This window comes from Phalacrocorax carbo, chromosome 8 (assembly GCF_963921805.1).
Source record: "Phalacrocorax carbo chromosome 8, bPhaCar2.1, whole genome shotgun sequence".
Taxonomy (NCBI): Eukaryota; Metazoa; Chordata; class Aves; order Suliformes; family Phalacrocoracidae; genus Phalacrocorax; species Phalacrocorax carbo.
In genome coordinates, this window is record NC_087520.1 from 17,750,671 (window position 1) to 17,778,163 (window position 27,493).

At 37.7% G+C, this 27,493-nt stretch overlaps 1 protein-coding gene across 2 annotated transcripts in view; it reads right to left on the minus strand.

Annotated features, from left to right (window-relative positions):
• The window catches only part of TENM2 (teneurin transmembrane protein 2), a 699,068-nt gene that overhangs the window by 72,050 nt on the left and 599,525 nt on the right, over nucleotides 1-27,493 (minus strand). For both annotated transcript variants that reach the window (XM_064458951.1, XM_064458950.1), the window contains 3 exons: nucleotides 18,417-18,611; nucleotides 12,211-12,411; nucleotides 10,523-10,708 (listed from right to left, as the gene is read on the minus strand). In XM_064458951.1, coding sequence (XP_064315021.1) covers nucleotides 10,523-10,708; nucleotides 12,211-12,411; nucleotides 18,417-18,611 — 582 coding nt within the window. The remainder of the gene's footprint in view (nucleotides 1-10,522; nucleotides 10,709-12,210; nucleotides 12,412-18,416; nucleotides 18,612-27,493) is intronic.

Genomic DNA, 27,493 nt, shown 5'->3' on the forward strand with positions numbered 1-27,493 from the left:
GCTATTTTGTATGGTATCTTATTTTACAGCATTTTAAAAGCAAGCCACAATCTATTGATGCCAAGTTGATCAACCTCCTCCATGCTGGACTGTTAAAAACTGTGAATAGAAACTAAAAATACGATGGGATTAGGAAAAAGCAATAAACCCTGATGTTGATTGGCAGTTTGGCACAATTATGGCTCCCTATTTGCAGGATGCAGGAAACCCACAGCCCTTTAAAAGACATTGTACAGCAGAGAAAATACAAATGAGTTGGGTAGACATTGGTGCCATTATGTAAGCTGTGTTGGAGAGAACACAGAAATTGTTTTACACTTGAACATCTGGGACTTACTGCACGGCTCCCAATAACCAGTGAGACAGCACAAGAAAAGGCAATGCATCCCAGATGTTAGACATCGGTCATGGGCCATAGAACTGGCAGAATACAGTAAGACGGGAGTAAAAGTATCTTTTAAGTTTAGTAGAATGAGAGGGACAAAAGCTTTACATGGATAAGCAGACAAACATATCTCCTCTGCCTAAATTTTCATTAGGTATAATGTTATGGTCCACATCACACTGAAGTCTTTGTGAAGGCAGAAGTTACCACTTCTCCATGAAAACTGCTGAACTGTTTAAGAGCGGTACTTATTTAGAGTGAAATATTTAAGTCAAATGTGTGGCACCCAGTGTTAAGGGTCAGCGCTCAGATTTGAAAATCTTCAGGCAGACAGCTGGACCATGAATCCTCTCTGCTCTAATCCTGTTGTTGAATGAAGAGAGAATGAGGATAAATTCAGTAACCTTAATTTCTCATGTCCCACTTTTCCTTCACCTTTTAGGACTATGACTGTGAACTGCTGCTAGACTAATGAGACACCAGTATTGCTTTGCTTTGTCTTTCTCTATCCCAGCATGGATGTGTTTTGAATACAAATGACAGAATGAGATGGACAGTTATATGTCAATCAATACTATGTCACCGAAAACACTACAGAAGTACATCCTGGAAACTGCAGAAATATAAACACTTAGTTACAATTTTCATGGCGGGTATAAATCAGGTAATAATGACCCCAATATTACTCAATTATCTGCACTTTTAACCTACAGAGATGAACATGGACCATAACCTCAGATCTGAACACCTTCAAGAACACTCCAGGTTGTATTTAGTTCTTACAGTTCAGTTACCTTAATGATGTCTGTAATTTTTTGGGGCAATGAGATATACTACATTATATGATAATTTCTGTTGAACAGAAAACTTTGCTTCTTTTTGTATGTATAGAAAAAGTGTATCTAAAATGAAATAGTCTGAGGCTACCTACAGGAATAATCTTCAGAAGCAAGGTTATCCTAATAAGCATTTCATAAGCAGATCAGAATAGGAATGGAAAGAAAGAACAAGAGAAAAGAGCTGATCAACATAAATTTTGTAAAAACTTGGTTCAGTAAGAATGGCTCAAGACACCTTATAGCTGGTGCCCTGAACAAGTCCCCATATTCGGTCCTTAAGATCTTAAAAAAATTGTCTTAGTAAGGGTGAAAGGGCTTTCACTTTCCTTAGTGAAAGAAGGATCTATCAATATTCAGCGTGTATTTCATCCTCAGCGAGTAGTTACTGCACAAGAGAACTGCCGGTTTAAAGTGAAAGCTTTCAATAGTTTCATTTCTTCCCCAAAGCTCTAAAGGGATCACAAGGCAAAATCCTGAACTGACACTTCAGAGATGCTACAGAGACCATTTTTGTCTTTTTCTTTTTGACACTAGTATTTTTAATACAACATTAAACTAAGAAAAACTTAAGCAGAGAATTCCCAAAGCATCAAATATTTTAGGAAGAAGACAAGCCTCTAACTTCTGATGCATCCTACTGTTAATTTGGTATTATGTAGGAATTGGAGACAAAATTGACAAGAAGCTGGAAAGGTAAAACCTTGTTTCTGAATTGTTATTCCATAGAGTTTGCAGCAGTCAGGCAAAACGCACTTGGCTTCGTTTGCATCTTCAAGCATGAAAGATTATGTGAAATAGATTTAAAGATACAAGAATTATACCTTGAGAATGTATAAGCAAGAACGCAAGTGATTAAGGAAAAGATACCTTTAACAAGCAGGCCTCGAAAGTATGGGCAGATATTTTTCTTTTTTGTATTTGTTTCTTAGCCAGTATAATTACTATATATATGTATATACGTGTATATATCTCAAGATCTGGTACTACCTTTCTATCTCTATACAATCTATGTCACTGACCTCTCACAAGCATTCGCGTGTCTTTGTTGCTTTGTATCCAGCAACACCATGTAATTCACTCACTTGCTGAAGCTGTGCTTGACACCACAGGGTACAAAATAACACAGAAAACATTATGTGTGGAAGAGGAGGACATTGCCTGATGCTGTGAATACTCCTATGAACAGCAAAGTCAGCTTTGCCCTTTCAAAAGTTAGATCAGCTGCCTGATTGATTGCCCTCCCCCTCTTTTTGTGGTCTTTAAAGAGTTCAAGAATTGGCCAGAAAATCAATATAACTTGTGTTAAAGACCCTCCAAAAGGAGAAAAAAGAAACGTGATTTTAGTTTGGGAAACTATTCACCAGTATCTGCTGGGTGCATCTTTGAAGTACCAGACAAAATGCAGGAAGCTTTGCTGAAAACACTCTCATTAATTTTTTTTTGCGCTAGAAAGGGAGAAGTAAGGTCATGTTCTGCAAATATCCTATATACAGTGAAAGAAAAAAGCTGCTCAAGTGTTCTGACACTGCACTGTGACATATTTCAATCATTTTCAGGAAGCCCTCAGCAAAGAATGCAAACAGGAAAGTTCTTCCTCATGAATAAGCTTGCCTTTTAGCCAAAAAAGATCCCCAGCTGCCCTATGTAAATTCTGCAGATGAAAACAAATTCTGTTTCTAAATTCCCTGAAAGTCAAACTGCTCTCACTTTATACAAATCTCTACACAGAATATTTTCTTCCAAATATATAATCAGCTATCTTGCTCGGGTATGATAAAGTAAGAGGATGCATATGGTAGTTCTGGATCCCTTAGCGCTAAAAAAAATGTTTAGAAAGTTTACTCATCCCTGATACAGGAAAGTAGCAAAGTATATTTTAGTTATGAGGATAGGTCTTTACAGAGTTACAAATCAGAAACAAAACTTAGCATGATATTCAAAACAAGAGCTATTTACACAGTGTGTAATCTGGGGACTTTAGAGCCAAGAGATTTTATTTGGAAGTTTTGGAGGTGAAATAAAAGACGACATATTTGCAAAACCAACAAAGCACCCCAACAGCAAATGTAGTTGGAAAAGATTGGCATGGGGACGAGTGGGTGGAAAGCTGCTCAGTGGAAAATGAACTGGGGATGCTGGTTGACAGCTGGCTGGACATGAGCCAGCAGTGTGCCGAGGTGGCCAAGAAGGCCAGCAGCATCCTGGCTAGTATCAGGAATAGTGTGGCCAGCAGGAGCAGGGAGGTGATTGTGCCCCTGTACTCATCACTGGTGAGGCCGCACCTTGAATACTGTGTTTGATTTTGGGCCCCTCAGCACAAGAAAGACATTGAGGTGCTGGAGAGTGTCCAGAGAAGGGCAATGAAGCTGGTGAAGGGTCTGGAGAACAAGTCTGATGAGGAACTGCTGAGGGACCTGGGGTGGTTTAGTCTGGAGAAGAGGAGGCCGAGGGGTGACCTTATCGCTCTCTACAACTACCTGAAAGGAGGTTGTAGTGAGGTCGGTGTTGGTCTCTTTTCCCAAGTTACAAGCAATAGGACAAAAGGAAACGGCCTCAGGTTGTGCCAGGGGACATCTACATTGGATGTTAGGAAAAACTCCTTCACCAAAAGGGCTGTCAAGCATTGGAACAGGCTTCCCAGGGAAGTGGTTGAGTCAGCATCCCTGGAAGTATTTAAAAGATGCATAGATGTGGTGCTTAGGGACATGGTTTAGTGGTGGACTTTGCAGTGCTTGGTTAATGGTTGGACTCGATGGTCTTAACGGTCTTTTCCAACCTAAATGATTCTACGATTCTAATATGAAAAGCATTATCCTTCCAGGAAGAAATGTCTGATTGCTTATTTACCAGGTACTTGTATCTACACTGAAGCCCAGTGATATTGGACTAGATGATCACTGTTCTAATTGAATAGTACATTTCCTTGCTTTTGTTTGTAAAACATAACATGTTATAACATACGTGACCAAAACATCACTTTATAAGGAAAACTTCTACCTTATGAGTCTCTCTATACTTGCATGACAGAAATGAAAATGTAAATTATCTGCAGAGAATGGCAGAAAGCATTGAGAATCTCTCAGATTAATTCAAGAGGCATCTGCTACTCTTCTGTATTGCTGAAGAAATCCATGGGGGGAAACCACCTTATCACACTCCAAATGAAAGCTTGATTCCACATACCTAAAAGACTGCAACACAGAGGTGCTTATCAAGAAACCTGCTACCAGGTGTAGAGACAATAGGATCATTGTATTATACAGGTGATGAACCTGAATCTGCAGATACAGAAACAGCCAATGTCTCTAACATTTTTGATCATGTCATCATATATATTACTAACATATTTCTATATCATCAGTAGTGAGAAGTGGTCATGACCCAAATATTCTATGCATTTTTCAAATGAAATGAAAGGATGTGTTCCTCCCTCTACAGAACACGCAATCTAAATTTCTATCATCGTCGTTAGAGGTTTTTTTATGCCTTGATAGGTTATAGACTGTTACAAATGAATTTTAAGTTAGAAGTGCATTGGAGAAGTCTAATATATCTAGCTCCTTCTAAATTGCTCTTTGTCAGATACGATGTCTTTCTACTGTATCCTCCCACACACTTTCCATCTCTCCTGAAAATTGCCTCATCTTTGAATCATTACTCTTGTAATTACAACAAGAAAAATCAGTAGTAGAAGAAAAAAAGCTTTGACACAAAGAATATTACCATGGGACAAAAATATCCTGTTCTAGCCAAAGATAACACAATGCTGCATTATTAATATTTCTATCGATTATTGACTTCATGATAAGGTAAAAATCTAAATCTTTACACTTTATATGTGGTATTCTTCCAGTCTACAAAAATTCTAAACATGTTTAAAAGGGAATAGTCATCCCAAAACACTTGGGGGAAAAAAATTTTAGTAAACATTTTTTTTAGTAAAAACAGAGGTAGAATACTATCCATCTAATGTTCAGTTGGGTGAGTCTTGGTACTTCAAAGGAAGGGGATTTGAAATATTTACCTATTGGATGTAATATTTGCTCTTTGTTTGGATGTTTCAAAGCGGCTCAATATGTACATTGACAACCCATTGTTCTGCAAATACAGAACACATAGATTAGTCTCCTTGGTTGGATAAATGATCCATTCTACTTCTGAGAGCAGCAATAGATTCTTAAAGAGGATGACAGTTCAAATCTTAACAGAGGCTATTATAAAATAAGGTACTCAGGAGGAATGCTTCCCTTCAATCTCATTTAAAATCAGACTGGAAGAGGGGTCCTATAGTTCAATGATTTTCCAGTCGGCCCTCTGCCCCATGGTGGAATGAATTGCCTCTCTGTTCTTCCTGACAGACGTTTGTCTGAATTGTTGTTAAAAGCTCCACTGATGAGGATTCAAGAACTTCCTCAGACAACGTACTTCAGTTTTTCATTTACTGTTACAAGATTTTTCCTAACACCTAACCCAAGTCTCCCATACTGTAACTTAAACTTCTTATCTTAATCACCCCGGACACAGACAGTCCTCTCTTTTTCCTGCACATTATTATGTATGTGAAAATGCTAGGTTATTTCCCACCATGTAGATGACAGGATCGTGGTTCTTTCAAATCTTTTTTTCTTTATTCAAGGCCCTGAAAACATAGAAGATAAGGTATGGGGCTAATACAGTTTTCCAAATTCGTTATTTACTAAGGAACATGACCTGCCATTTGACTTTTTCAGTGCAGAGGTCGAGGACTCAGTGGAGGAAAGAGAGCAGCAGATCCCCACTGCTGGCGTTAAGATTCTGCAAAGCAGTACAAAGGCCAGGAAACAGAGTCGGCAGAGCTGCACACATCACCTGTTTGTGTTCTGCCTAGCACGTAGATAGTTGGAAGTTCAGCTTCTATGGCTGTCAAAGGGGGTACAGCTCATTTGCATTGAAAATAATAAAAAAAAAAGGAACAGAGAAGATAAGAATTGTCTTGATCGTGATCTGCAGCAGAATATCTGTATTATCAAATATCCTTTATTACAATCTTTTGCCACTTTCTGTCTGAAAGCAGGAGCGCTTAACCTACATCTAATATAGGACATGAGCAGATAAGAGCAAGGCTTTGGGAATATGACAGGCTGCCACAAAGAAAACCTCATATGTTGCCTTCTGGTGAGAGCTTACCTTACAAGATACAATAAGTTTCCAGACTTTTAAAATTTACTCATAAATATTTAGGATTAAATCCTAGTTTCACTAGTGTCTCAGTGAGATTTTTACCAAAGACTTAATAACAGCTGTATTCCATGCTGCAGGGGTATAAATTACAGATGGAATTATGCTTTTAAGTTGGTATTTTTGAATGCTTCTTGAGATCTCCATATATATCACACTGTCCTTAGTACCCAGTCCTGGTAGTTTATATGAGAACACCATTCACAACTATTTAAAACCAACAGTTTTAAACATCTGAATAATAGTTTCAGTGAAAGTAACAGATCTGTTTTATAACAGCATGCTTTAACAACACTGAGATGATTCAAGAAAAAGCCAAATCCTCAGTCTTTCAATTCTGGCATGAAATTGGTTCAAGATTTAGCAACTGCTGTTTCTTAGCCTTTTGCTTTGTTTATTAGTTTTCCAATATTTCTTCCTCATCTAGATTACTCTCTATTATTTAGTTATAACTTCCTCCATAATTGCAATCAATGAATAGTAATCACTTAATAAACATATCCTGACAGGTCTAATTTTGCACTGGGAAAAGATTAATTTTCTTTATCACCACTCCAGTAAGCAATTTTTCTTCTTACCTGAAGTAGCAAAGTGAAACATAGTGCCTGGTGTAGAGTTCTGCTGTGCTATGTACAGCATTTGAGCAAGACCAGACACCACTCCTTTCATTTTTGTATTATTTGGATTTTATATTATTTGTATTTATCAAAATGTGTGACTTGGAATTTGCATTCTCCGATTTTTAAACGTAGTTCTATTGCTGCACGTAGGTAAAAGCTGCTTTGCACAAACAACTTGTTAACACTGAGCTAATAGCAGCATTCTGGGAGACTTTTCAGAGTGTTTTTCTTAAAATGCAGACAGAAACTGCATTTTTTTCCTAAATTTTTTGAGCGTAGATACTCAACATGGAAATGCCAAAGAGTGTGCATTTGTCAACTTTCTATAAAGGCCTAATTTGATATTAAATAGAATAAAATATCCTGAATGAACTTGGATACCTGCAGGTTGCTATAATGATTTCTTTTCCACTGCCATGTGAATATAGCACATGAAACTGGTAGAGAAACACAAACAAAAGAAAATGTATCTTGGTTTGTGTATAGGAACCTGCATTTTTTTTCTCACAAACTAGACTGATTTGTTCTCAGTGGGCTTGGCCTAAAGTCAGTGGACTCAAAGCACGTTTTTCTACTGACTTCAAGAGATTTCAGACTACATGGAGCAATAAATAGAAATTTAGAGTAAATAAACTCTCCTATGGGATTCACATTTTTCTACTTGAAGTCCATAAGGAGAAATTCTCAAATGTCTTGGGAGGTAAGCCTGGCCTTTCATTGCTCCTGGAGACCTAATACGGGTATTTGAAAATTCAAACTATGTACCGGGAAGGGAGAGAGTCAACCTCTGCTCATATGCTGTTTTACTCTGGTCTGGCCTGGCTTTGCCTTAGGACAAACAGACTGTGCACTTTGCCAGGTACCTTCCAAACCGGACTGAAACAATGGCTTTGGATTAAAAAAATAAAATAAAATTCCTGAACACACTCTTTAGATGGACACTCCCCAGTGAGTAATTCTGACATTAAATGGTCTGTCAACCTTTCAGTTGAAAGCTAAACCATAAAGGGAGTACTCTAGATTAAAATGAGTTTCCATAAAATTTAAGTACGCTTTAGTTCTTCACTCTAATGTTTAAAACATCTTGAGCAACTCATCCTTGTTCCAAAGTATCATTTCACTCTAAGGTCAATTTTTCCAGTGGTAATTTCCAGCATTTTTTGTACAAATACAGAGAAAAATTAGTTTTACCACCCTTATCTTCAAAATTCTCTCTCTGTTTCAGCCCCATATAACATGAACCAAGAGAATCAAGCTGAGCTGTCCCTCTGAACTGAATTCCATTGCTGGCATAATGCTTTCTGCTTATGTAAATGGCCTCACAATCAGACCTCGTGATATGAGCTTATGAAAAGTCTTACTAATACGGGCCTGTCAGAAGATTATGTATCTGTCTACATGCAACAGGCAATTTATAACTGCATAAATTTAAATGTACAGTAACTAGAAGGGCAAAAAAATTTTTTGTCCTTGTCTCATCTTTGCTGCAGGCAGGCTCACATTATGTTTCAAGGAAATCTTTCTAATACATACCAAACAAAACAAAAAAACTTCTGTATATTTTAATCACTTCAGCAGTATCACCCTTTCTCTGAAAATAAGAATTGATTATATACATCAATAATAGGGAAAATATTTATTTCACAGCTATGAAAATTAGACAAAAAAATCTCACTTCAGAGTTCACTAGTTCAGCTTGGAATTTTCAGATTTCTTTTAAGATCTCAGTACAAGGCATCTTTCTGTGTGCACAGTAATGAAGACTTTAAGTACACTAATTACCTCTAAACATAGGCATATTACTAAAAGATTATAAAGCAAAACAAATTTTGTGCAAAGCAGCAACTTTTAAAATAAGCAATTATTACACAATTTACTGCAAAAAACTTATAAACTAGGCATTTTGTAAATGTCTTGGAAGTACTTAATATGAAAACAAAATGCCTGAATTAATCTAGCAGGGGTATGTTGATATGATGGAAGTCAGAAAGCAGTTGTGAAAAAACACTCTGCATCTATGCTGGTGACAAAGTGTTCAGTCATAAAAGCTTTGATTTAAATCATATTAGCATAGCATGGTGGAAGCATGCAGCACCACAACATCAAAGGATATGCCCCAAAAATATGTATCTTATTTTTTCCTCTCTCCAGTGAGAGTATACTTTTAGTTTTCAACTTGTGTGTATCAGAAATGGTTTGTATACCCAGGGTGAAATCAGAGGGGAATGAAAAACAGTGTGAGGGATGCAAGAATCTCACCATACTTTTAAGTAAAGAAATAACAATTCACTTGTAATAGGACTGTCCCATTAGGGTCCCTGATTACCATGAAAATCTCAATTGACCTATTCATTTTCTTTGTTAAAGATACAGCTTTAAGATAATTAAAACAATATGACCTTGGACTTGGACTCACTAGGTTTCTTTTAAGATATACCTCAGTCCTCCAGAAATTCTTTGGAGAAAAAATACACTTGCCTGATTCTCACATTGTCTCAGCAGCTGGATACTCGCGCTCCAGATAATTTTGCTCAGACTTCTCAGAAGAGATGTTATCACTTAGAATTTCACATTTGTTATTACAGCATAGGTAAAATAACTTTTTTTCCCCCTTTGTTTTCAGTAGCTTTACAAAATAATCCAAATGTACTACCTGATTGCTTGTAGAGACAAAATAAAGAACTTCATTTAGGAACAACTAATTCCCCTTCAGAATAAAATTTCAAGCATGGTAATTGAGAGGATAGAACATCATTGCTTTGTGTAAGTATAACCTTTTTGAACTTCCCAGGCTGACACATCACAGCTGAGATGCAATCGTGTTAGTCACGGCACTCTGCGTGATGCCAGTGCTGTACTGAGCAGCACGCTATTAGGAAAGGGTACAGCAGCATGCTGCACTACCAAGAGGGCCCTCCCATGCTGGGATTGTCTATATGCAAACACCATGCCCACTGTCACAGCACAACACAGGAGAATGCTAGGGAGCTATTTCTGTAACACCAGGAACACTTATTCCTCCACAACTTGACCCCTGCTCTGTGTGGTGATGGTGCTGATGTGTTTCAGATGTGATGTATAATAGCAGGAGAGCACTGATGCATCAGACCAGGAAATTAAAAAAGATGCCATTCGCGCAAAGGAATGTTTAGTTAAGTTTGAAAATCTTGGCTCAGACGATACCGTGATGGACCATTTGTTACATCTTTACGTACTAATGTTCATTTGCTGTGGAATTTGTTGTTGGTTGTTTTCCTCCACAAATCAGTTTGTTACTGATTTTAAATGATTCCAAGAGCTCATCTGCTTTTCGCCCTACACATTTTGAGTCAGAGATAATATTTGAAAGCACTAGGGTCCTTAAAGGAACAGCCTATTACAGTACACAACAGTAACTATGTTTCTACGATTTATGAAAAGAAAGCAATATGTGCCTGTTTCGGTGCCTGTCGTTTGCCTACCAATGGTGCAGTGCTCCCCATTCCAGCCCTCTCTGCATTCACATTTCCCATCTTTACAAGTTCCGTGCTCCGTACAACGGGGATGACACACACGCTGGTCACACGCCACTCCTGTCCACCCTTCTTCACAGCGACATGCTCCACCAATGCACACCCCATGAGTGCCACAGTCTACAGAGCACACTTCTAGGAGAAGAAAAGAATAAAGATTATAGCTAGCTTATGTCAGTGGCAATGGGGCGGAAGAAGCCTAGCCATGAAGGGGAAAGCGAGTAGAACAGGTACGCTTTTGCTGAAAACTGTATGCTGTCAAAAGCTGGCCTGTTCATATCACCAATCAAAACCAGCATTTAACTTTTGCTTAAAACCAAACGGCATTATATTAAAAAGTCACTGAAAAAAAAATCTACTAATGTATGCTGGACCAACTGCTGTAGAGCTGTGTCCTCTATACAGATACAAACAGGTTTCAGAGGTAGCTTCCTCAATGCCTGTCGGCAGTGCAGAAGGGGAGCCTGTAGCTCTGTTTTACTCAAACCTGGATCTCTGGTGATATTGATACAGACATTGATTTCCTAAGAATGAGACTGAAACTCACCTAAAACTCATTCAGCAGAGAATAGTGACAATTCAGGGTCACTTTGGCTCTAGGAGTGACAGGTAAAAGGGAGAGATTTCTGAATCCTATCACTAACACGGTCAGTTATCTGGTGTCTTCCTCCAAAAATTCTTCTACTGCTCTCTGCCAGCAGAAGCAGAGGGGTCTTTTGCCCCATGCAGCACCAAAGAAAGTGACAGTGAAACTCTCATTCATGAATTTTTGTGGCTGCTGATGCATGAAGCAGAAAAAACACATCTGGATATTAATTTCACTGGTGGGGTATTCTAAGTCATTAATCTTAAGCAATAACTGAGCAAGTGTGAAAACTGTAAATATTATTTTGAGAGACTTGCTTATGGCCTACAGCTCCGTCTCAAGGCTCAGCTTACAATATAAATGCAAAATTCCCAGTATTTTTTCCCCATGAATAGGACATCTGCTTTCCCATCAAAACTCTTTTTTTCTCTTTAGCTCCTTCTGTTAGAATAATCAAGTTTTACAACTGTAGCTTTGGAGATGATGAAAGTTTTTAGCATACACTTTTGTGACTGCTTTTTAGCGTGTCTTGCTATAAAACTATTTTTTAAAATATTCCATGTATGACTGAAAAGGGAGAAATATCCTTTATTTGAAAAGAGATTTTTCTGCTTTGTGACATTTTTCATAAATGAGTAGCATTTTGATGGACAGTAAAGCAAACCCCAAAAACTTACTTAATTGTAGTGTTTTCCATTCCCCAAATGCTATAAACATATTTAGAAATTATGGAAGTTTTAATTTACAGTTGGGAAACAGATGTGAAGCACTTAAGTAACTTTTTCAGTCCAAACGAGGGTCAGTATTAGGATGAAATACAAACTCCTAAGTTGCATCCCCCTCACCCCCCAGCTGACAGTCCCAAACTGAGAATGTCACAAAATGTATTAGCTATGGTATACACACACTTCTTCCCAACATAACTAAACAGGACCAAACATGTTCCAAAGACAGTTTTCTAAATTATTTGCATTTCAAACTTGCCATAGATACTAACATTTTAACAAAATAAGAACATTATTGCAAAATCACGAAAAAATGTATTTCTTACCAACGGAGCAGTCAGGACCCATCCAGTTGGGATCACAGCTACAAAGGCCTGTGTCAGACAGGTAGGTACCGTGCCCACTACACTGGTCTGGACACTGGGCTCTGGGAAGCTCACAATTTATTCCACCCCAACCTGGGCTACAGAGGCATTCTCCATTCACACAGACTCCGTGGTTGGAGCATGTTGGATCTAAGCAATCAACTACAGAAGAAACAAAAAGAATGTGTAGAGAAAGGTCAATTCACACAATATGAGGTTTGGAAAACCTATAGATCTGTGCTTTGAAAAGTTTATATCACTGTGATAAAGCAAAATTGATGTAGTTCTTCAAGTCTGGTCTGAGAATGGGGAAGTGTGAAGTCGTATGTTTTACATTAGCTCCAAATAAAACAGGGTGTGACTGAACAATGAAAGCTTTCTGCGGAAATGCTGTAGTGAAGAAGCACAAAGACTTAAAAATAACACTTAAATATATATAATAGAAGTTCCACACATAAGCCTTCACCTGGGGACATTTCTTCTGAAATACACTGAAGTTCCAATGACTCATGTACTATATTTAAATACCAAAATAGAAAAATAACTGAATAAATTGCACTTTTAAAAGGATATTTTTCTTTGGAGTATCTTCATCAATACTACCATTACTTTTGAAATGCTAAAGCATTGTGAGAATAACATTATGATATTCACTTTAAGTACACAGAAGTCAAAAAAACAGCGGCGTTCAGCTTCATTTAGACTCCTAAATTATTCAGTCATTCTGAACGTTTGATTCGTGGTCCATTAGTAGCTGAGCTGTGAAACTGAGAGTCCTAGTTACTTCAACCCATATTCTAGCCAGTAGATAATTCCTCTTAATGAAATAAAGAAAACCAGATATAGATATGGATTTCATATTTTCCTGATCCAGAAACAACAGAATAAGAAAGTGAAAATAATGATGATCGAAAATCATCCAATGACATTTCAGTTGCTATTTCAGTCCTGATAAATGAAGGAATGTTATGATGTGTCTTTAAAAAAAAAAAATATCTATCAGTAACACTATGGTTTTCCAAATTTTTATCTTATATCACAGATTTGTATAAGTATACTATTCTCTACTGCAAATACCAACATAGAGGCATTAATAACTGCCTTGTGCTGTGGAATTGAGGGCCAAGGTCAAATTCATGTCCTAGATAAAACGAATTCACCTCGTGACTGGTATGTATTAGCTCACAACAGAAGGACCACGAATGATTGGCATTCTCTCTTGCAGCTTGAGGAAGATCTGAGTTTGTAATGAGAGTGATTTATCTCTCATCTTTTTCAAATTGATCCTTCTAAATTAAGGCAGAGACATTTTCACTCTACCTTATGTGAACAATACTTGATCTTTCAAATCTCAACTTTTCTGTAAACAGAGTCTTGTCAAATTATTTTATGTAGTTGCAGAACATTTAAAGTAAGTATATAGATTAGATAGGACACAGAGGATTGAGGCAGGCACATTTACAGATAACAATAGCATGAGTTTTCAGAACAGTTTTGATTTCAGTTCAGATTACAGTGGCACAGGAATAAATTACTGTAAAATTTCTTATAAGATTTTCATGTTAATGATGACACTGGCTATAGGTTTTATTTTCTTTTTTAAGATTTAATGCTTAGTTAATTGGACATGAAAATATTAGAATGCAATTTTTTATTTATAGATAAACTATGATTGTTTTGTGATTCAGCTCAGACAAGATTTGATAAATTCATAAATTGTTTTAAAATCATCCGAATGCTTGTCCTGTATAGTTATTCCTTCTTGGTGCTTAACAAAATTAGAAACAGTCCAAAGTCTAGAATGTGTCTTTCATGCTATTTCTGTTGAATCTAATAGACACAGAGCTGTGAAAAAACCAATCTGATTGAATAAAGAAATAAAGAACACAAAGATTTAATGGTCAATTTACTTTTAGAATGAAGGTTACTTCCCCACCCAAATTTAGCCTACTCTAGTTTTTTAGATGATGATATTTTAGTGGAAAATTTAAAAGGGCAATACATGTATAACATTATATGTGGCAGGACAGCTAACTTTAGGAGATATTGATGCATCCTAATGTACCCTCCATGTCTGAAATGTATCATCTTCCTTCTCAAATGAAAGTACTAATGAAAGCCATGTGGAGCATATGAAAACCACCACCTTCTGCTACATAAATTGTCTTTCCTTTACCCTGAATTACAGTATTCATGCAGCCGAGACTTATTTCCACAGAATAAGCCTATCAATAACCCTAAGCCCCCAATCTCCCTTGATTTATAGAATAACACACTAACCACCTTTGTCCTTTGTTCTAGACAAATATACTTTATAGCTGTCTTGTTCTATAGTATGGGTAAGTAATAGCTTTCAAAGTTTAAATTGAAAAGAGTTTTCACTTTGAACTCAAATCTTGTTCTATTTTAATACATGCTCTTAGAGTTATCATCTTGGGCCAGATCCTCCGTTGCTAAAATTAGCATAACGTGATTACCTGCAATAGAACTACAATGACTTATGCTGCAAGGGTTCTGGCCCTGAGTCTTTAGAAGGGTTTGCAATGGTATTTAATAAGGATTTATAAATGGAGCTTCTCTGGTGTTCAAACAAAGGAGAATGTGCCTTAGCAAGGAAGTACGTTAGGCTCAGAACTCATAGTCCCCTGGCAGCTCAGATGATTAGAGCTCATTTAGTATTGGGCCCTCTGTAGATTTGACAAAAAAGGTACTGAAAACAATTTATATCCCAAAGGACAAAAAAGGAGGTCAAGGAGTTTTCTGAACAATATGTACCATAAAACCCCCAAAGAGCCATGAATTACACTTACAAAGTTAAATGTCACTGAAAAATGACTCGACCGTGAAACTGAGAAGAAAACCACCCTTAACTTAACCCAGTTTGGCAATTTCACTTGTCTCCACCTAAACCAGATTGAATGAAACCTGACAAACATGCCACTTCATCTTGTGTGCAAATTTGTTAATAGAACAACAGTGTTTATGCTGCAAAAATTGTGCATCACAAATATTGATTTTGGTGCCACTTTCATTTCAGGTAAATTTTTTGAACAATATGACCATGATGAATATCAGAAATAAAAATTCAATGGGGAAAAAAAACCATGCTGACCCACTTGTTCTAATTCAATATCGTAGTTGGAAAATTGCAAATGAATCAACCTTCGCCATTCCTTTTGGAAGCTCAAATCAGCAGAGGAAATTTCATATATTATATGTAAATACAGATGTATTTATTTGTATCATTCTACCATTAGGATGGTAAAATTTTAATTTGTGCAAAAACTTTATAGAATCTTAGAATGATAGAATGGTATGGGTTGGAAGGGATCTTTAGAGGTCATCCAGTCCAACCCCACCTGCAGTGAGCAGGGACATCTTCAACTAGATCAGATTTCTCAGAGCCCCGTCCAACCTGACCTTGACTGCCTCTAGGCATGGGGCCTCCACTACCTCTCTGGGCAACCTGTCCCAGTGTTTCAACACCCTAATTGTAAAAAATTTTTTCCTTATATCCAGTCTAAATCAACCCTCTTTTAGTTTAAAACCGTTACCCCTTGTCCTGTCACAACAGGCCTTGCTAAAGAGGTTGCCCCCATCCTTCCTATAGGTCCCCTTTATGTACTGAAAGGCCGCAATAAGGTCTCCCCTCAGCCTTCTCTCCTCCAGGCTGAACAACCCCAACTCTCTCAGCCTGTCTTCAATGGAGAGGTGCTCCAGCCCTCGGATCATTTTTGTGGCCCTCCTCTGGACCTGCTCCAAAAGGTCCATGTCTTTCTTGTGCTGAAGAAAGACACTTTATCTTTAAATAAGATCAGATTAGTACCTGCAACTAGAGAGACACCACTTCATATTATACCCTTTTTCCTGTAGCTCTTGAATTAAAGTGAGAAGTATGTACAGAAGAAATGGAATTTTAGAATAGAAATGTGACAGTTGTTCTTTATTTATTTGTAAATTAATTTGACTTACCTCTTGCCCAATGATGTATGCAAAAGGTTATTGTAACCTTTCTTATCATCTTATTGGCCCCTTACAAGTTTGCAGTCAATACCTCTTGCCTTTGCAATCCATTTATCTTGCTAAGAAAAAACTTATCCTTTCAAGCACACTGTTGATTAAATAATGTATATCCTTTCACCTCACTTAGTAATTCACCTCCCCAAAAACTTTGTTGACTGACAGTGTTTTGTAGTGTTTCCAACTTTGAATGGTGTTAACAATACCTTCACAAAAAGATATGCACTAGCTTGTTCCATAAACTCTGGAGCTGGTGATGTGTTTGTTTCACCCAGTTCAAACATTCACTTTAGGGTAAGCTGAATTAAGCACTACAAGAGCCTATTCCTCTTACAGGAGTGATGGGGGATTCAAGATGTCTAGCTCAGATACACCACAGCCATTCTTGACAACTGAAAGTAGAGAGAGAATTCCATGCAAGTAGCGGGAAATTACAATCAAGATGAGGGAGGAACTGCTTACAAGGTAAAATTTACAGAATCAAATAGAAGAAAGATCATTTTAGGCCCTCTACCATAGCCCTGCTAATAATACCAGCATTTATACCACAACACAAAACATAACAGAATTTTTATAACTTAATTAGACTAAGGAAACAATTGCAGTTAGTACCAGAAAGAGAGCTTCTGCATCCCTAGGGAATAGACTGGATGTTGTAGAGCATGCTAAAGACAGTCTTTGTCGTCTTTGATTTCAATGAGAATGCTAGCTACAGCAAGGCATTTCATTCAATTTTTGAAAATTTCCTATAATCATACACTCATGGTGAACTGGGAACTATCAATTCTAGCACACAAAAAGGACATTACAGAATTTTCCAGATATAGCTTAAAATGTAAGCCATTAGAAACAATGGAAAAACTCTACTGACTTCAATTTAGTTCTGGATTAGAGCTTTAATACCAGTGTTGTGAGGCTTTCTTGGAAGGAGATGACGGAAATGAACTGAACAAACAGTTGCAAATGTTGGCAGTCCCACTAGTGAGGATCCTTGCTTTTCTTTTGCTTTTAGCAAAATAAATTCACTCAGACTAATGCAAGATCTTGTCCTAAAGGCGATGGGACTGCAGTCCACGCCCAAAGAATAAAACCCTTAGTGGTTTAGGTCCCTGTAGTTTTCTTCCCTTTGCTTTCTGGTGGGAGAGACAGCTGATTACTATAGGGTAAGACAAAAATTGATACACATGGTGGACAGTCTGCAACCCACTCAGGATACTCCATAGAGACTCTTTAGTCCTAAAACCATGCAGCTGCAGTCCTGTCTCTTTAGTCCTCAAACTGCTCCTCCTTTTGAAGGGTTAAAAAGCTCTGGAATGTCATCATAAAGCAGCTTGAACCATTACTGCTCTGAGAATGTGCCAAGGTATACTGAACTGTCTATTTAGCAATCATCCGGGGAGTTAAATTCTCTTTTAAAACCATACTAATGTATTTTAAAAAGAAAAGCAGTCCAATTTATGTTGTGCATTCTAACAGAAAGCACTGTGATAAAACCAATACCGAGTTTAATCTATGACCACATTTTGCATGGGTTATTTTGTTGAATTTGCCCATTCTATGTATGCAAGGAATTGGACACTTTCAACATGAAGACTTTTTCTGCATTTAAAGGACGGTTATCGTTTTGTGTGCCATTTACCTTTCTTTAATCCCATGATTGCAGCTAACAGGAGTAATTTGCCCTACATGAAGTATGTAAGTAACATGGATACCTAAGTCTTTCCAATTTGTTTCGTCAACTTCTGTCTTAATAGTGACTGATATGTTTGCTTTGTGTGGAGCTGCAGCTATACAATTTTGTCTACTGTTGCTCCTTTTTCCTCTCTGTTTCACATCTAAATTGTTCCATAAATATAATCTGTAAGAAAAGATTTATCTTCACTTATCAACAAAGAACTTATTCAGGTTTACTTGTGGCAGACATTCTTAAAACTGCAAAACAATGTACACAGAAGGCCAGAAGTTTTGTCTGAACTTTGATAGATCAGTAAAATTTTGATAGATTACATTTTTACCCCTCTTTTACAATAATCTGCTACAATAGTTTTACATTTAGATTTTTATTCTGTTCTTTCCTTTTTTTCTACCTGTTAAATAACTCCAAAACCCAGAAAACAAGCTCACAACATAGAAAGAAAATGTCCTACCTTCTTCACAGTTTTCTCCTTTATAGCCAACAGAACAGACACAGTTCCCTTCGATGCAGGAACCATGACCTCCACATGAGGGATCAATACACTGGCTGATGGGTACATCACATTCTGGACCTTTCCAGCCACTGTAGCACAAGCAGGTGCCTTTAGAGTATTGACCATTGCCACTGCATAGAACCGGGCAGGCAGCTGGAAAATCGAACGGAAGAAAAAACAGCATACAGGGTCATGTATATATTCATGTAGAAGTGCACTAAAAATCTGCTACCAAATACTTATATATATGTTCCAATATGTTAATTTACTGGGGAAAAAAATTTGCAGTAGTCCAGTTCTTCATTTCCCAAAGAAATCATTTGATTACTATTTAATAAAGCACGCGTGTATTGGGCAATCTGAGAATACAACTACTATTCTTTATAGACTATTGATGATGTTTGGGATAACTAATGAGGTAATGTGAATAGATTTGAGTCTGACATTACTCTGCTTTGTTCCACTAAGTAACACCCAATTTTCACAGATAGCAGAACACAAAATATTCAGTCCCCAGAACATTTTGTTATATAGCATCTTTCTTCTCCTGTAACACTTCTTTAATGTAATGTCCCAAAATTTTTTAAGATCCTTCGACTTGTTTTTTTCAGTGGAAGAATCTTGAACACATGAATAACACAAGCTTTCATCTACTGCACCTTGCCACCAATATCCCTGCTGAACCCTGTTTTCCCAAATCCCAGAGAGACTGCCTATGTGTACTGGGAAGAAAGCACCATTAACCCTTATCCCTCCCTCTTGTATTATTAAGGGCATAAGGCAGATTCTGAACAAATATTCATGTAGGCAAATGAAGTGAAGCCTATGAATAATAAAGGTAGTCTGCAGGTCTTGGATGCCAGGAATCAGATGTGGTACATATGCAGAACAATGGAAAGAAACAAGTGGTTTATTCAAAGCCAGTTGCACATAAATGCTACACTAGGGCATATTCACACTCCTATATGCCCACGTCTCCCATGTGAACCTGGCAATCTGTGAACTTACATGCCTGCCAAAGACTGAATGTGTGGTCACTAGCCAGAGAAATGGAAAAAATAACAGAGGAGTAACAGAAAATGGGAGTAATGAAGTGAATCTTTGAGAAAAGGAACACTTTTGTGCTCTTCTCTCTGATGCAGTTTGATAAAGACAGAAAAGTATTTCCCTGTCTTTTTACCCTTCAAAGTAATTAGAAACTTACAGCTAGTGTTACAGTGCCAAAAATATACTCAAAAGCTACAATTAATCATTAAAAGGTCCTAATGTCTTCTTGCTTCTATTATCTCTTTAACCTGAATGATCAAGAAGAACGCAACTAATTGACTTCCTACAAAGAAATGTGTAATTGTCCAGTTATACAGCTTCTCCACTGTTGAGTCCTTAATCTTAGCTGTCCCATTGATCTGCTGCAAAAAACACATTTCAGGGTAGATTTTTTCAGTAATTTTCTGATTTGAAATGGGAAAAAATTGGTCAGAAAAAAATATATTCAGATTTGTAACCCGAGATGTTAGCTAAAATTCAGAGTGCTGAGAATTATTTCAGTTAAAACTACAGGTTGATGGGCCACATGTATAACCTTTTTTTAGCCTATTTTTTCTACAGCAGAGTAACAATAAAATCAGTATGCAGAAGTTTGGGGTTTTTTTAGCTACCCCTCGTCTGTCTTGGGGCCATATTGTCCATCCTTTGGTAGCAATAGAACTTCATTCTACTTTATTCCTGGTGTTCTCTCTTACTATGAGTCCTGTTCACTCTTTTTCTTCCTCACTCCAAAAATTAACACAAGTCTGAATAAAATATAACTTCCAGCAGCAACTTTCTGATTTCAGACATGACATATGTTCATAAGTGCTTTACTGAGTTCAGCGAAAAAGTTTATGCTAAAAGTTCTGCCTGTCTTGCTTTTTGCAGCTGGTTTTAGAATTAAGTTTACTGAACCAGCTGGATTGAATTACAATACAGACAAATATCCATTATGTGTACGCTGCACTCTAGGACAGCCTATTTTACATCTTTTTCCATGTAATCATGAAACACCCTTCCATGATACACACCACACTGAACTAGTAGGAACTTGAATGCTGTATGACTAACTATTCCTTTTCTCTCCATGCATTACATCATGGAGACTATCTCAGTTCCTCAGCATGCACTGCTTTTCACTGCCTAGGTATGCTAATTGCTGCTACTGCAAGTCATGTAGGTGAGCCATAAAGAAAGCGATCAAACTAGGACCAATTCCCCTCTTTAGGTCTGAAAACCTGGGGACACAAACAATTCCTTTTTCCATTACTCTCCCTTTCACTGCAATTAAAAGTCTTGTTTGGGCTGACATTGATACATTTTCCCAAATCACTGTAAGAAAGGTAATCACTTCTGTCCTGACCTCTTTACTTGCCATGGTCTAGAGGATCTGCAGGTGAGTGATCAGAAGGCAGCTTGTCCTGAAGTCCTGGAGTAAACATGACTGGCAAGCTTCTTGGTGCCACCTTCCACACCCTGATATATTGTAGCGACATTATCCCTTTATCTGGGCCACATCTTAAGACAAAAATTTCTCTCTACAATAAGGCACCTCTCAGCTCTTATATGTGGTGGTTACGCTGGCAGTCCTTTTGTTCAAGTCCACCACAGAAGGAAGTAATATGATTAGATGCAAATTCTCTACATGCTTCTGAGCCATTGCAGAGACTCATTGTTACCATTATTAATTGTTGCTCAATGTGGATTCTCTAACTGCACGGGGACACACCAGCATATGGCTTGCTTTTGCCCATCAACCTCCTCACCATGTTGTGATAAAGCTGCATAGAAAGAAAAGGTCCCAGAAAAGCTAAATGAATCAGTAGGCAGCAGACAGTTTCTTCAGACAAATCACATTTGTTCAAGTAGGTATAGAGACAAAATGGTAGAGTTGACTTACAAGCTGGATACAAGCAAGGAATAGCTTGTTTTGTTTTGTTTTGTTGTTTTTCAGGTCAACACAATACTCAACACCTGAAAGGAATTCTGTTCTGCAAACCTTTCCTCTGGAGTCAAAACTCAAATAAAGGCAATAACTCTATTTGAACAGCACAGTCCCCTGCAAGAGGGACTGAGCAGAGATAAATCCACTATTAAAATAAATAAAAAATCAACACGAAAAACCAACAAGAAACTTAGATGTGATGACTCCAGACCTAGCTAGATAATACTGTGCCAGCCACCTGCTGTAAGATTGCTTCTCTCCTCACCTTGCCCCTAAGTCTCATTGAGCAATGGGCGATTGTGTTTCAGCTAAAAGAGATGTATATCTGCTTTTTGGAACGTGTCTATGGGAAGGCCATTCTTAGCTCCACTTTTGATCTGAATTTGCAGAGTTCAACTTCTGGGACACCAGAGACTGACACAGCAGAAGAAAGATTACTAAATGGTGCTGGGTCTTGGGCTAAAGAGTTCCTATAGTAGTTTTTTAGTCTTTCCCTTACTCTGCTGTGGTGCTTCAGGAATTTAAGAAAAGCTGAAAGCCATGTCACAGCTGTTCATTCTTCTCTTCGTGCTTCTACCAGGTCAGAGGTCTTGCTATGGTTCATAAATCTATTCAGTCCTTGTGAAGCTTGTATATAAGTTGAACAGTAATCTGCCTCCAGTGGTCTGTCACTGCATTATGTGTTGCCAAGACATTAGTGACACCAGAACTGGCTTTGGACAAATGAGAGAATCTGTCATTTAATCTCAGGGATGAAATGAATACAGTTAAGATTAAGACACTTGCAACCCAAAGCCACGAAGTTTAATCTACAACCCTCTGCTGGGGTTATTCTACAAACTATATAACAGGAATATCACTTTGCGTATAAGAAAAATGAGAAGAGGTTCTTGATCAGATTTTGGCATTTCCAAGACTGCCACATCACTCAGATTACAGGAGAAACACGTAAGAATGCAAGCAAACATAGAGTATAAGAAGCTGGCTTCTAACTGCTGTAATAATACCTCTTCATTTATGTTACTTCTATGGATTTATGGATTTATAGGCTGTCCTAAGTGAGGAATAGAGAGAGAATCAAGCTGCTTTTCCACAGAAAACAGAACCAGGCAGTCTAAAAAGGAGTCTGCTATGCTGCTTTGCTGGACCATGTTGCTGCAGGGTGAGACCCAAAACAGTCCACTCTAATTTTATATCCAGGTGGCTTCAATTAATGTGCAAACAACTCAAGAGTCATCTGGAGTTCTTGTTATCTAGGACTGCTTATTTTCCCAACGTGAAGTGGATGGCCTCTATCTCAGGACAGAATTGATTGCTCAAAGTCTGCTGAAGGAGTGTGAAGGAAGGTTGGTTTATGTCACAGAACGATTAAGTTTCATCTAATTTCTGTGGACAGATAGGTTGCATAAAGACAACTGCGTATCACACACCAGCACTGTCAAAAAGTGGATAGAAGTCTTCAGGAGTAGTTGTGGCAAGACTCAAGTAAGTTAAGCACAAGGGTACATCTCCTGAGTGAAGTTTGAATGAGCACAACAGGTATTAACCCTATTTGTGGTTTTGATGATGTGATTCTGCCCTTTACCAGTATTTGAACAAAATCAAACTAAATTCTTAACATAGGTCTCAGTCGATCAATGGATAGTAGACCTTTGAGTCCTGCAGGCTGCACACATTTAAGAGCATGAATTGAGCAGGAGAGATCAGGCAAACATCCCTCTAAAAATTCTCTCTCTAAAGGCTATCTTTGGATAAGTATTTTGGAGTAATGTTACTGTTTCCTGATGCATGAAGAAAGGTGATTTGATAACAGCCTGTTACACATGGACTAGGAGGGGAGATGGTAAGGGATAATGCCCGAACAGTCTGGCATCAAAAGCCACCATTTTGTCCAGTGACATTTAACACATAGGTATCCCAGCTGCAGTCTGTGTACACACTGCTTTCACCCGCCCTTATGTTATTCACACGTACATACTCACCAGAGGTGTTCTTCTAGAGCACGGCAAGAAACCAGTAAAGGATATCTGAGGAGTCAAACTCTTGGAGGCTCTTGCAGAACTTGGTTTAGTTACACAGCTGCTTGGTTGAGAGGCCTTCCCCTGCTACTTGAAGTTCCAAACAGGATTTGAAGGCAGAGTTCTGGCTTGATTCCTCTTGCTGTAGAGCAAACATTACCCTGGTGCAGAGAGAGTCCTGTACCACTGGGACCTAGCCTGTCAGTTCTCTACTACAGACATTTTTCAGTTCCTCCTCATAAAATAGGCCAATTGGTATACTTCTCTTGAAAGTTATTTGAGTTTCTGGGCACAAAAATATGCAGACTTGAAAGGTTTTTGAACTTGCATCTGCAATGCTTCCCTGTCCTGGACCAGCTCACAAACAATGTCCTTAAATTGTCCTTATTTTGCAAGCAGCTCAATTTTATATCCAAACATAAATTTTCAAATGGGGCATAAGAAGGTTAGCTTCCTTTGTGCCATCTGCAGGCTTATTCAGAGCCCAGACAAGCTGTTAGGAGTCACCCCATAACAAGTAAAAAATTTTCAACATATGTACCACAGAATTTTGTGGTGAGATGCTCATGGCAGGTTGGTGAGGGAAGTCGCTGGTCTGGATGGACAAAACTGCATCAAGGCTGTTGGGGTGCTGTTTGAGTAAGGACCAGAATGGTTGTATCCATAATGCCTGTAAGCCCTAACCTTGCACATAAAACAGATTCTTCTCACCACAGATTGGTGTGCATAAAAGATGAGCTTCACTGCCTATTCACAATGTAAGCAGTAAGGAAAATTAGGACTGAGTGTTGAAGTGCAAGTTTAAGGCTGCACTAACAGAGCACTTAGACACCACCTAAAGTACCCTTACATCCTAAGTACTGCTAACTGTTCCATCAACCAGTTTTAACAAGGTTATCTGAAAACTTCAAACTCGTGGAAGAACATTCCCTGATTAAACACATAATTAGACAAATACGTGGAATGAGAATCTACAGATGCTACTACACAAAAAAAGATATCATCTACTGAAGGAAGTCCTAACATAAGTTATCTCTAGAACCAAAAGAATTTACTGGAGAAGCATCAGAGAGGTACAATTTTTACTCTTCCTCAACTGCCTGCTATATGCCACCATCAGACCTGAAATCCTAGGTAAAATGGAATTTTGGCCTGAGCCATTACAGCTTTACTTCCATAATATAACCTCTATACAAACGAACACATTCAGAAAAAAACATGCTGAAGAGACATTATTTATACTCCTGTGTAAGATATGTTCAGCCCTTGTTGGCTTATACAGAACTATGTCAGACCTAAGAGAAATAAAGTTTATTTTTATCTGTGGATGTTCCTGTTTAGGAGGAGGAAATGAGTTTCAGTCTTGAAACTTTTGCTAAAGAACACGGATTAGAAGAAATGTCCCTGACAGCATACGCACTTACAAAACCGCATACAGATCACCTGTTTCGTACACATGGTCACATACTTGTATGTCTAATTGGTCTGCTGTAACTGGTATGATCCAACAGTGGACGCTACACACTAATATCAGCATCCATAGCCCTTGTTGAGGTTTACAAAAAGTTTGCTTGTGGTCAGGCAAAAACTTGATTCGACTTCCAAACATATGAACACATTTTGAGTCTTCTCATCAAGAAGAATTTATAAATTTTTTGAGTCCGGTTTTGTCCAAGCAATTCTTCTCCATACTCATTAGTGCAAGTCAGCCACATCCCTAAGATTGGGGGAAGTAATTATGATTCATAAAACAGAGTACATGTTTTTCAGGTCTTTAATACAACCATATTACTACTTTATAGTTGTGTCTCAAAAATTGTCTGAATGTATAGATTGAGCAGTTTTGATACGCTCTTTGAACAGAGTTGCACAAATTTCTAGTTACATAAAAAAATGAAATACACACTAACATAACAGAAATCAAGTTTTTCTTTGTTACACTGACCACCAGGAATTGTACTGAAGACAGATGGAGGTCAAACTTCTTACCAATGAACCTTACCAGCGGACCTTCTGGGTGCAGTTCCTCTAGGAGATAATTAATTCAGACTCTATAACAGCTCACATCTGGACTTCCTTTTAGCAGAGATTAAGCTGCTACTGCTGAGAGATTATGCATGATTTTGCCAGTATATAAAGAAGATGGATTACTGTTTATGACAGTCTAATCTGAAACCAATAAATGCATTCCAGGTCAGCTCCAAAATGGAGTAGAAATACAGGAAAGATCCAAAACCAATGTCATCTACACTGCCTGGTTCCAAATACCTAAAAAATATAAATGGAGTTACATTGTACTGATGTTTTTCTCTTTTTGGTCTTTATCTTGGTGATTTATCTGTAGCATTTAGTCTACAAATGCTAATTTCTCTTCAATAGACAAATTAGATTAAGATGTAAGCAGGTGAAGATGTATTTTACTGATGCTAGAGCTGAACCCTACTGCAAATGTATACCAAAGCCCAGAATAATTTTAGATTCACTCCAAAAGCTACAACCAAGTACTTGCCTATAGACAACTTCCTGAACTGAAGCTCTGTCTGTTTAGATATAAAAAAAATCTTAATTTCTAAATGGTTTAAAATCCACAAAACCACTAACAACAAAGGAATTGCAAACATTTGCATTTTAGAAAAATCAGACCAGTTATTTAAGAAGTAAATTTCTGACAACCTGATTCAAAATGTTGGCTCTAGTCTTTACATTTTTATTATTTCAAACAAAACAGTACTGAAACACAACAAATTATCATATCCCTTGTTATGCCAAGTGTTTGCCCATAAGTCATTTCTAAAAATTAGGAAACATTAAATACATGAGTATTCTTATTTATAGTTTAAAAATAGAATTGTTTTGTTTGACAACACTTTCCCTCATATTTTAAGTTTAAACTTACTTAATCAGTTGGGTGCACATTTAACTACTTGTCTGTATGTCCATTAGTTTTAAATGGAGTTCACTTATGGATATGAAAACCTGAAATAACTTCTAAGACCACTCCATAGTTTACGCTGTTTCACTTTTACTAGTTGATGCTATTTTTATGCTACTTTCCTGGTAACAAGCTGCCCACCCCTAGCAAACTTAGCCCCAAGAAAATAATTCTGGAATGGGAGATTGAATGAATCCAGGCCCATTTTCTCTCATCTGTTCTTTACGCCCCACAAACATGATATTTGCATGGTCAGGAAGAATGGTGTTTGACTAGACTGCCTGCTCTTCAGAGATCACTAACTTCTGTCAGACTGAAATGTTCTTAAGAACAGTGACAATTAGGAAGATCTAAAAGAACACCTTTTCAGTTGCTCTAAGACCTTGTACTCTTCCAAGCGGAAGTCGTCTTGTAGAAATTCACACAGAAGCAGAAGAATGAACAACTACAAATAACTGTTACTGACTTTATATGCTTTATTAGTTACTTCATGAAACTCTTTACTTTGACTACAGAACACACAAATAATTTAAATGATTTAATAGTAGCGTTACTCTATGCTTGCAGGCATCATGTCAGTATTAAGAGGAAATGTACAGCCCTTCATAGTAGTCATACTCTACAATCCTTACTTCAGTTGCCCAAACCCGAGCCTTACCAAGCTCCCTTGTCTAGCTCTGTCAAACTGCACATTAGTAAGCAAGAAGGAAATTCACAGAAGAATTTCCAGAAGGACAAAAAACCCATCAGGTGTGTCAAATCTCTGACATTCAGAAACCATTTGGGGAAAGCAGCACATGCTGACTTAAGCATTAAAGTATGGATGCTTTAATTAATCCGGGGTGAATTTAATTGCTTTAGTTAAGTGGAAATCGGGTTAAAAATGATGCAGAGCATGCTGGGGTGTGTTAAAAACATGACATATGAGTTGGATGAATCGATAAATTAAAAGCGCACAGATGTTTTAATTAAACCCAGGAAAGTTAACGAAGATCACTAGAGACTTTTAAGCCTATGATTAATTCAATTCATTTAAAATACCTGTAGAGATATGGGGATGCCTCCATTTTGGGAGTTATAGAAGTTCTCAATCGATAAGTACTTAAGCTGT